Here is an 11,136-nt window from a genome sequence, read left to right as displayed (position 1 = left end):
TGTTACGTTAATTTGTGAGTCCCTAACCAATAATATTTACTAATCGCAACTTGAACATCTATGTACGTTTTCCTACTAGCCACCCCAGGAAAGGACTATGCATGTCAACTTTTAAAACCCGAAAAAGTGGGAAAAAAACAACACTTCAAGGCGTAAGCCTAGCCCTCTTTTGTGTAGCGTAGCAGTGCTTCTGCTTGCCACGTGGCCTCTTACCTTTCATGTTTTTTTATCTTCAACTACTACTTTGTGCTGTCTATATATATTTGCAGCAGATACCCTCACGCTTCACACTTCTCTGATATTTCTGCAAGACAGATAAACAGAAAGAAAGAAATGGCAATAATTGCTGTTTCAGCGCCAAGAGGGGCTCGATTCTCTTGCTTTAATACTAACCCCCTTCCTCAGGTGACGACTCCTTTCTTATATCTTTGTTCTTTTAATGTCCAGTCTATTGATTCATGTGTGTCCAGAAAGAAATGGCAATAATTGCTGTTTCAGCGCCAAGAGGGGCTCGATTCTCTTGCTTTAATACTAACCCCCTTCCTCAGGGGACGACTCCTTTCTTATAGCTTTGTTCTTTTAATGTCCAGTCTATTGATTCATGTGTGTCCAGAAAGAAATGGCAATAATTGCTGTTTCAGCGCCAAGAAATCTTGTCTTGATGAACTGCTGTTTGTTTCAAAAGTTGCCAATCCCAAGCAGGAGATCAAGCAAGCTCAATTTTCGCTCAAAGGGTCTTAACCCTTTTGCCCGATATGCTCAGACACAGCAGGATCTTTTCTCTTCTCGTCTCCTAGGTATTTGTACTTATCAATATGTTTGACATAATGAAATTATTCTTTTGGAACTTCCTTTCTATCAGATTTTGGAGCCCCCCCAATTCACCTTTATATTCCCCCACTGTAGAAAGACCTAATAAACGTCTTGTTACTTCTACTCCTTTTTGCTGGTATTATACGTCTTTATTGAAAACTTATATATGTTGATGCTATCAGATAGTATTGAAAACTTGCCCAAACTGGTGGAGGACATTGTTCAGACATCTATCAACACCGGTCCACGGGGAGCCCTAAGGCTAGCTCAGGGCGTTCAAGCATTTCTTGGAGGTGGTGGCGAATGGCTGGCAGATGTATCAAAGGTAGTTCGCGCTTCAATAGTCTTTTCTCACCTCTTTGAAATCCATAACATTGCATTATTTTAACACAAATAAATAAATAAATAAAACAGTTCCAGTCTTGCATACAATGTATGGATGAGTAATGGCGAGGATTATCTCGTTTGCATGCACTTCTAGTTTTCTGTATGATGCCTGGAAATATATCTGTAGGATGGCTAGAAACATCAGTAGAGATGTAATTGCTCAGTCAATTGATCTCATTGTGAGAAATGGTTAAGCCAATGAGATTGTGCAAAATTGAACAACGTTTTTGAACGTCTTTCTTTTCCTTTGGACAAGACTCTGGTTGTAGAGGTTGGAATTCCCGTCTACTTGAACAGGAGTTTATTTTTGTTTCCTTTTACTGCATATTTATATTTTAAATCGCATGTATGGCTGGCGTCCAACATACTTCAACCAAATTCTTCAGTGATTCCTGTCACCAGGACTGAGTGGTTGAAGGTTAATTTATTTAGTTGAATGGGATCAAGCATTTTTTTTTTAATTCCTGAGGGTAATTAAGACAGGAATTCTATTTTAACATTACATAGCTTTGAAGCATAGTGGCCATGGAATTATCCCAGGTTCAGTTCCTTCTGGCATTGCATCATTTAAAGCAAAAATATGATGCAGAATGAGTGTTGAAGATTTTCTTTGAAAATTATATATTCCCAGGATGCAATGCTCTCTCTCGTATGATGAGGGCATTGGCACTTTATTTTCCTGTCCTGTTCTCAGAAGTTCTACTGTGAAAGACTGCTTCTTACTTGAGATTTTAGGTGGGCCTCTCCTTGATACTTTTGCTAGTTTGTTTCTCTATTCTCATAGGGTATAACTTGGATTCTAATTTGTTTTTCCCCTACTGAGAATAATTGCAAATGTTGAATTACATCTATATTTAGAATCCAATGATGCATATGATATTGTCTGTGGATGCTAGTGCATTAAACTCATTTAAGTTCTTGCACCAACTCTATATTGATGTCTGTACTGAAATCATTTTCAAACTCCATTAGATGGTTCCGTAAGTTAATGCCAGGGTTAAAAATTGAGGATTAGTAATGTGCTCTGACAGAGGATTTATAAGACATCCCAAATGATGTGACTATTAGTGCTTACGAGTGTGATTTAGATGGGCATTTATCTAAAAAGGTCTTGTTCATTTGTATCAGTTCTTAAAAGAGATCTGAGGATGTTAAAATTGTTCTATTTGTCACTTGCTTTACACACACACACACACCCACACACACACACACATTCACACACATTCCTTTTTCCTTAGTTTTCATTCTCATGATCCCTATGGATGACATCACCATTAGTTTAAGTTCTGATGCAAGCCACTTTTTGCAACAAACAAGGATGTGGATGTCATGGCCTTTGCCAAAGACCTGGACAAGATATTTTCATCAATACAGGCAAGCATCAATACTCGAAATACTCTCTTTAAAGTTTTTGTAATATTCTGTACTGATCATTTGAAATCTATTGGAATGCTACTTTAAAACACGCTTTATTAAAGCCTCAAACACAGTTTATTACTCTAATGCAGGATTTGGATACTGAATTAATTGTTGCAACTGCCAGGAATACAACTACAAATGCAACCGCTGTATCTGCCAATGCAGTTGTTGATGAGAGGCAATTGAATGCACTTTTTCTTGATGAGGTAAGCTGATCTTTCTTCAGCCAAAATATCTAACGATTTAAGTTTGAGCATTATGCAAATAAATGTAGCACAAACTTGATTACTATGTTTACTGTTTTCCTTGCAGTTAAGTTGTGATTTTAGGACATAGTGTGCATCATGCCAGACCCATTGGTGATCTCTAATATACAGTGATAAAAAAACGCATAAACCATTCAAATGCCCACCTTTTTGTCAGCTATGACCGGGTTTGCAGATTGCCAAAAACTTTTTTATTGCTATACGTGTAACCCATAGGTAATGTTTGTGAAATGATAGTGTGCAGCCAGGATAGATGTTTAGTTTTAAATATTTATCACAGGGGGGAATTAGTAAACTTTTGTTTTGAGAAACCAAAGGATTGGATTTATTTTGGACAAGAAAATTATGATGAATAAAAACACAATAGAAAGTTTAGTATAGACTGAAGCTTGCTAAATTTGCAGAAAGTTTCCGAAGTATTTGGTAAGGGTAATTACAAATACCTTGAATTGGATGGGGAAGCTCAATCTTGGAACAACCAGAGAGTGGTGGTAGCCCGAGGAAAAGCGAATTCGGAAAGGAATGGTGTGGATTTTGACAGTGATGAAGAGAGTGGGAATGGAGGAGGAGGAGGAGATCAGGAACCATTTGATTGGGAAAAGGAGATGAGGAAGAGAGTGAAGGAGATTGAAGAGAGGAGAGAGTTGGTGAAGAAAGCTGAGGAGTTGCAGAACAGAATATTTGATGATAATAGCCAAGAAGAAAAAGAAGAGAGCGAGGAAGAGAAGAAGGAGAGAGTGAGAAAAGAGCTCGAAAAGGTTACACCACTACTATTTTTTTCTTCTAATTACTCTTTTGTATTTGTTTTCCTAGTTTTTATTGTTACCTTTTTGTGCCAAGCAGGTGGCCATGGAACAGGCAGAGAGAAGAAAGACAGCTGAATTGATGTTCGAATTAGGGCAAAAAGCTTATGGAAAAGGCATGTACGGAAGGGCTATTGAGTTTCTTGAAGCCTCACTTACAATCATTCCAAGGTCGACACTATTTGGTGGTGAGGTTGGTAATATAGTTTAATTTTAGTCTTCGCTTTGCTTTCTTTCAACATAACATTTTGATCATGGAGTGAGAAATAATAGGTTAAATTTTTTTTGTTTAGATACAAATATGGCTGGCTATGGCTTATGAGGCTAATAATCGACATGCTGACTGCATTGCTCTTTACAAGCAATTGGAAATGAAGCACCCTAGTATTAGCATTCGACGTCAAGCTGCAAATCTTCGATATATATTGCAAGCACCTAAGCTTAAGATATCCCAGGAGGAGATGGTCACCATTCCACTCATTGGTTCAACATATGACAGGTTGTAAGTTTTTTCATCAAACTGTTCAAATTAATTCCTGTTTTCAATATTTTTAATGCTGCAATATAATTTGTGTTATTAGAGATAAATTGGCTAAATCAATAATTATAAAATCAGTCAGTTTGATGATATCTGTTCATTTAGTTTGCACATTCCAAACAATATTTTCAACTCTTTTTGGCTTCGTTTCATATTCTTTTATACAAACAAAACCGTGTAGTAAATTTGGTAATTCTTTAGAAGTTAGCTATAGAATCCTTTTTGTTTAGCCAAACTGCTGGAATCCATTTATACCTTCTAGTTGAATGATTTCTTCTGCATGATTCTAACTTTCCTAGATTAACCGTTCTCTTGCTTATGCACATGCACATGCATTAAACACTGGTACAATACTTGTGCAATTATCTTCTTTTCTTCTTTTCTTTTTCATTTTTTTTCTCTGTTTTGGGCGGGGAGATTCATACGTGCATTTTTAGATCAATGAACGAAGTTAATATCAGCTAAACTTATGTTGCAACACAAAGAATGCCAGGTAGAGGTTAACAAAACTGAATAACAAATGACAACAAAAATACAACCTGAAACTAATTACAATGAAGACATGCAAATTGAACAACTACTAGCAAAGAGCAGACTGATCTAATCTACAGTTAAAAGCTAAACTTTGTTGCAACACAGAATGCCAGCTAGAGGTTAACAAAACTAAAAACAAATGACAACAAAAATACAACCTGAAACTGATTACAATAAAGGCATGCAAACTGAACAACTACTAGCAAAGAGCAGGCTTATCTAATCTACAGATAAACACCAATCTTTCTCTCTATCTCTCTCTCTCTATTTAAACCTTACATTGAAGATATGCTACATTCATCCTCATTTTTATAAATGAACTAACGAGCACAATGCTCTTCATACTTTTGAGGGTGGAAGTGTGTTATCTTCAATTCCTTCCAAATCCAAACCTACTGGAAGGGTAAAATTATTCTCTTGTAAATTCTGTAAAGCTCAATTGAAATCCTGCATCCAGTCCCTCAGAAGTCTGAATGTGCCTCAATTTGACTGAGCTTTCACCCATAGCTGTTTAGTATAGAACAGTAGAAGATAATGTGGTCTCTAGTCATACTGGCATTACAAAAGAGCAACTTAGGATCAATATTTGACCCCCAATCAACCTGTCTATCTTTAGCAAAAGCTATTAAGAAGAGCCTGCCATGAAATAAAGTTGAGTTAAGAGAACCCCAAGGTATCCTAGGACTTCTCCATCTAACAAAAACCCAACCTTTGTTTATTGTTTACTGCTTATTAGGAGATATCTTTCAAAATCCAAGCCCTCCTTTTGCAGATTAGGGGAAAGAACCAAACATAGCTGGTTAAAAAGAGGGACTAAATCATAGACCTGGAAGGAGGCCATTGCCAGTCACGGAACTCCATAGAAGCTGAAACTTTAGATTGAATTGGCAGATTCAAATAATAGACAATCCTATGTTAGTACAACTGCAAAAGAGGACCATAAGGGTACTATGAATCCCACCCCAAGTATTTCTTTCCAGTACTTTTATAAAACCTTTAGATTGAGCTGGTATATTCAAATGCAATGGCCATCTCACTAGTTATTGGCCTTAAGTTCAAAATATTTTTCCAGTTTAAGTGGCAATCATCTGGAATATTAATGCTCCAAAACCTTCTTTTATTTATGATATGAATCCAAGCAACCAGTAGAGAAGGTGATGTAGAATCTGTAGATGAACCGAATAGAAAAAATAAAAAGAAAAAGAAAAAACAATTTATAATGTTGTGTGGTAGTTATGCCATAGTGAAGAAGGGAAGCAGTAGAGAGAGGCGTGGGAGGAGCAGACAATCTTGGTAGATGAGTGTGTGTCATAGGTGAGGACTATCATAGAACTTGAATGTCTTGCTAAGGTGCATATTCATTGGCACAAACCCAAAGAAATAGGGAAACCAAATCCGAACATGAATAGGAAAACTTGCTGAATAGGACATAACAGAGATTCCTTATAAACCTATTTTAACTACTCAATTGTACATACTAATATCTATGAATAGTACTAAAAATCTTGAAAACTTCTCAAAGTTAAAATATTAATTAATTTCCCTTGTAGTCCTTCATTCCCCGATAACCAGCCTTTTAAGGAAAAGACAATAAAAAAATATTCCTGAGGATAGCAGCTTGATTCCAATCAGAAATGCTTCTAATACCCAGCCCACCCTCCTGTTTAGGTCATCCTAACAAAACCCCAACCTGCTTTGGCTCCTTTTACAGAGCCTGATTTCTGCTTCCAGAAAAAGGCACAACATTTCCTCTCACCTTCTTTATAAGACTCTTGGGAGAATTGGTATTCTGGGTCAATAACTTAGAGTGTTAAAGAGACCAGAAATCATAAGCTGAACTCTTCCAGCAAAACTCGAGAATATAGAGGTCCAGTTATATATCCTTGCAGTGATACTCTCCTCAAGTGGATGACCAGCCGAATTAGAGGCACTTCCTGAAACCTCACTGGTAATTTGCCTACTTTGAATCTTGATTACTGAAGAATTTTTTATTTGTGGAAATGAAATCAAGATTGTTAGGTACATTTTACACATAAATGGATTGGTTTTGTCAGCTGGAGAACTGATCAAAGAGTTTTCCTTTTAGTACTAATCGATCCCTTTCTACCATTCTAGAAAGTGTACAACTAATCTTAAAAAACAGAGATTAGTCAACTTGCCTTTTGTGCACTTTGGATGATAGAGCATAGTACCTTCTAGAGCAGCCTTGTCTAACAATTTGTAGAGAATTTGCATTGAGATGATAGAAAGGTTAGGAAATAATGGATCCCATTGCCCTAGCCATTTCTGATCTCTAAATCAGCTGCATAAACTTTCTTTGCTACTAACTGAATACCTGGGAGAAGTCACTTGTGCCTTAATCCATGAAATAGAAGGTATGAATAAGATTTTCCAGAAACAAATATCTTGTTTTTATTACAAATCTATTATTTGGAGCTTGCCATTATTACAGATTTCCGTATGCTTTAGTGATCTTGATCTTGAAGACCCCTCTATATTCTTATTGGATAATTTATATTAAGATGTATTAGATGAAGCACTAACCTCCATGTCTTCATTTAAATGACCTCTGGACACCTGGAAATCTTTCAGATTTCCCTCTTTTCCTGCCTTGCCTTACTTTAGAAACAGCTACCAGCGAGCTTGCTGAGACATTTTAGTATATGATATGTACTCATGGATATCTTTCACAAGGAATGAGCAAGGATTACTCAATCACTCAAATGTGTTCTTCCCAGAGCACTATCAATACTGAGCATCCTTTCAGCTTCAATTGTCTCAAACTTGTTTGAAATCCTTTGGATTCTGAACTAGTTTTTCTCATGTCCAATTTTGATCTCAAGTTGTTTGAATTGACGAGCAATTTATGACCCTTTATTGATCTCTACTTGTTTTTGAAAATTTAGTCTTGCCATCAATTCATCATGTGATTGTGATTTACTTTTAATTCTTTCTTAGTCCTCACAATGGTAGACTGCTTTCCTGGAATTTCCACATCAAACTTGGCCAAGCTGTGGTATGTCTCTAGATGGCCCTCACAATGGTAGACTGCTTTCCTGGAATTTCCACATCAAACTTGGCCAAGCTGTGGTATGTCTAGCTCTAGATGGTCCAGACTTGGACTTGATGGAAGCTAGCTGTTTATCTTTGCAGGGTTATCACCCATTTGCCCTGCTTTAGTGATATTTGGTAATTGGTGATGTTATTTCTGGGTTCTGGATGCTAGCTGTGTAGCTTTGCAGGGCTATCACCTATTTGCCTTTCTTTAGTGATGTTTTGTAATTGGTGATATCATTTTAGGTCATGGTTTTATTGAGATTAATAAGCATTAGGCTTCTCCAGAATGTGAAAATCGGTAGAAAGAACTGTAATTATAATTGATCTTAAATAATGGATGATGTAGCTGTCTTGATGAATTTTTTGTTGATCCATGAAATCAGCTTTGACATCAGCTTTGAAACCCATTACTTGATGCATACGCTACAATTTAAGAAAAAAATGGTGATCTCAGCATCCTGCTACCATTTCACGCGTGTTGAAGTTGTTTGGAAAGTATATCCATGTTAAATCACTCATCCGTCTTGTCTTAATAATCATGTACAACGTGTACATTATGTTTTACCAACAGTTTCTCTTCATTTGGTGCTTTGTTGAGTATTACTCTCCTTTTGGTTGATAAATTGTTTCCCCGTGCCTTGGAAATTATCTGAACGCCCCTCAATATCATCACTACTCAGTTGATTCCTAGCACTTAGATAAGTGACAGGGTGGGATGTGTTTAATGCAGCTATGCGGCATCATGGAGTGATAAGTACAAGGATAAGGATCAAGAGAGAAGTTGGACAACGTCCAATCAATTGCCATCATCTAGAGATTTTATGGGGGACTTTCTGGTCTGGCGACCTCCAACTGGACTGGAGAAAAATCGAGCTTTTTGGTTTGCTTTAGCTTTGTGGATGGGATTGGTTGGAGTTGCCCTTTTTCTACAAAGATGAATCATACTAAACACACAATCACCATATTGTAACTATTGTACATGAATTGTTCGTTTGATTATGTATGCATTCCTCAATATACCACCATGCCAATGCCATCTTGACATTATTGTATGTATGAATCAGTAAATTTGCTTGCTTATTCTTAACACTATTTTTTGAAGCATGTTTCCTTGGCTGTATGAAATACAAGCCCCCCAATACTTGAAGGCATCTTCAACCTTTCTTGAGCAAGCATCTTGTGTTAAAATTGTTGAAGGATGAGAGCGTGGTTATGACCTCATCTGGCTCAAATGATATGCAGGATAGCCAGTGATATATCATAACTTGTCCAAAAGTGTGTCTATAATGTGTAGAGGTTTTCAGTGATTCATCAATGCATCATAATAGCATATTGCGATAAAACTAAGCTATAAATGTGGCATGGGCGACAGTTAATGCTCAAATCCACCTTAAACGCATCTGACCAGCACGTATCAAGTTCCTTTCCATCAGAATTACCTTTCTTCGGATATATTTTTGGTTCTAGAAGCGGGTGGCTAGGGAAAGACATGTGGTACCTATACTTGTTAATGGTTTGGTTTGTTCGGTTTGAATTATAAAAACCAATTAAATTGTAACATGGAGATTGGTTTCACATTTTTATGAAGGGTTAACATCTAGAGATAGACAAATAATTGAATTGATGTGCAATGGAACTTTTGAAGAAGCAATGGAGTACTTAGACTTGTTAGCTGAAAATGCTCAAAATTAAGACACCGCGGGTACTTATGAGGCACCAAGTAAAACTCAACCTCTTACATCTAGTGGAGATATGTACAACCTTAGAAAAGATCAGGACCTTCAAGCGAAGTTTGCATCTTTAGCTAGAAAAGTCGAGGCACTAGAATTGAAAAAGAGTGGTCAATTAAAATTTGTTGAAAACATTTCATGTGAAATATATGAAACAAATGAACACTCAACCAGTAACTGTCCAACCTTGCCTTCTTTTAAGGAACATGAACAAGCCTATGCTTTAAACAGTTTTTAAAGGGCCAACCAAAACCCATACTCCCAAACATACAACCCTGGTTGGAGAAATCACCTAAATTTCAGTTGGAAGAGTGATAATAAGAATGGACAAACTTCACAACCACCATTTCAAGCACACCACAATTTCCAAAATTCTCATGGATATATACCTCCTTATGCTCCACCTCCTAGAAGAAATCTTGTGGAAACATTACATGCATTCAATGAAAGCAAGAGACAATCAATACTCAACTTACTCAAAATATGACAGATTTTAAAGATACTCTTGCAAAATTGACATCTGCTCTCAGTTTCCAGGAGAAAGGTAAGTTTCCATCTCAACCATAACAAAATCCCAAGGGGCAATATAATGCAAATGCAAGTAGTTCCGGAAGCCAACACATGGATCAAGTCAAATTAGTCACTACTCTACGCAGTGGTAAGGTTATTGAAAAACCGACTCTTGAACCTTGTGAGAAAGATGATGAGTCAATCTCTAAGGGTAAGGAAGGGGTTGAATTTGAAAATTGCAAAGATACGACTGATTCCCCGGTAGTACTTCCATTTCCTCATGCCATGACCAAACAAAGGAAAGACAATCATAACTCTAAAATTTTACTTGCCGATAGATCTATAAAAGTGCCTAGAGGAATAATTGAAGATGTGTTAGTACAAGTCGATAAATTCATTTATCCTGTAGATTTTATTATCTTGGACACACAACCTGTTGAAGTATGTAATTCATTTCCTGTTGTTTTAGGAAGTCCATTTCTTGCAACTTCTAATGCATTGATTAATTATAGGAATGGACTGATGAAGCTATCATTTGGAAACATGATATTGGAGATGAATATTTTCAACATTTGCAAGCAACCTGGAGATGATAATGATTTACAAGAAGTAGATCATATTGATGAATTAATTTATGATCAACTTGAATCTACTTTAAGTAAAAATAAGTTGGATGAATTTGATGATTTATTCTGAGGAAGAAAGCATGGATGAAAAACGCACCGAAAATGTTGATGCGGATCTTTTGTCAAAAGTGACAACAAATTCGACATCTGACATCACACCAATCGATGATAACTTTCCTAACGAATCCTTACTTTCTCTTAGTCCAATGCCTTGGTATGATAAAAATACCAATTTTCTTGCTTTAGGAGATTTGCGAGCTGATTGGAGTACCCAAGATAAAGAAAAGTTTTTGAACAAAGTGAAGAACTTTTATTGTGATGACCCTAACTTATTCAAATATTGTCCTGATCAAATATTTCAAAAATTCATTCTCGACAATGAGGTAAGTAGTGTCATTAAATTTTGTCATTCTGAAGCATGTGAAAGTTATTTCTTGTCAAAAAAGACAGCTA

General features: G+C 36.5%; 1 protein-coding gene across 4 annotated transcripts; it reads left to right on the top strand.

Annotated features, from left to right (window-relative positions):
* The first annotated feature begins 251 nt into the window (after positions 1 to 251).
* On the top strand, positions 252 to 8,921 carry LOC105117873 (uncharacterized). Of its 4 annotated transcripts, XM_011015660.1 has the most exons (10): positions 267 to 333; positions 477 to 548; positions 686 to 797; positions 996 to 1,138; positions 2,497 to 2,574; positions 2,709 to 2,825; positions 3,290 to 3,643; positions 3,729 to 3,881; positions 3,982 to 4,190; positions 8,548 to 8,921. In XM_011015660.1, exons 2-10 carry the CDS (start codon positions 477 to 479, stop codon positions 8,753 to 8,755), a joined length of 1,446 nt encoding a protein of 481 aa, XP_011013962.1. In that variant the 5' UTR covers positions 267 to 333; the 3' UTR covers positions 8,756 to 8,921. The 4 variants fall into 4 exon arrangements, with proteins under 4 accessions (XP_011013961.1, XP_011013964.1, XP_011013963.1 ...); XM_011015659.1 differs by lacking the exon at positions 477 to 548 and having other exon boundaries at positions 252 to 405; XM_011015662.1 differs by lacking the exon at positions 477 to 548 and having other exon boundaries at positions 253 to 405; positions 2,518 to 2,574.
* Positions 8,922 to 11,136: the final 2,215 nt, after the last annotated feature.

The sequence above is a fragment of the Populus euphratica genome, unplaced genomic scaffold, assembly GCF_000495115.2.
Source record: "Populus euphratica unplaced genomic scaffold, PopEup_1.0 scaffold1571.1, whole genome shotgun sequence".
Classification (NCBI taxonomy): Eukaryota; Viridiplantae; Streptophyta; class Magnoliopsida; order Malpighiales; family Salicaceae; genus Populus; species Populus euphratica.
This window is presented reverse-complemented; position numbering and strand designations above follow the sequence as displayed.

What these genes read in the sequence shown, in the direction of transcription:
- LOC105117873 (XM_011015659.1), top strand. Translation starts at nt 334, where the DNA reads ATGGCAATAATTGCTGTTTCAGCGCCAAGAGGGGCTCGATTCTCTTGC. An exon ending in TTTCTCTTCTCGTCTCCTAG is followed by an intron (nt 798 to 995) that starts GTATTTGTACTT and finishes TGATGCTATCAG; the next exon opens with ATAGTATTGAAAACTTGCCC. An exon ending in AGATATTTTCATCAATACAG is followed by an intron (nt 2,575 to 2,708) that starts GCAAGCATCAAT and finishes ACTCTAATGCAG; the next exon opens with GATTTGGATACTGAATTAAT.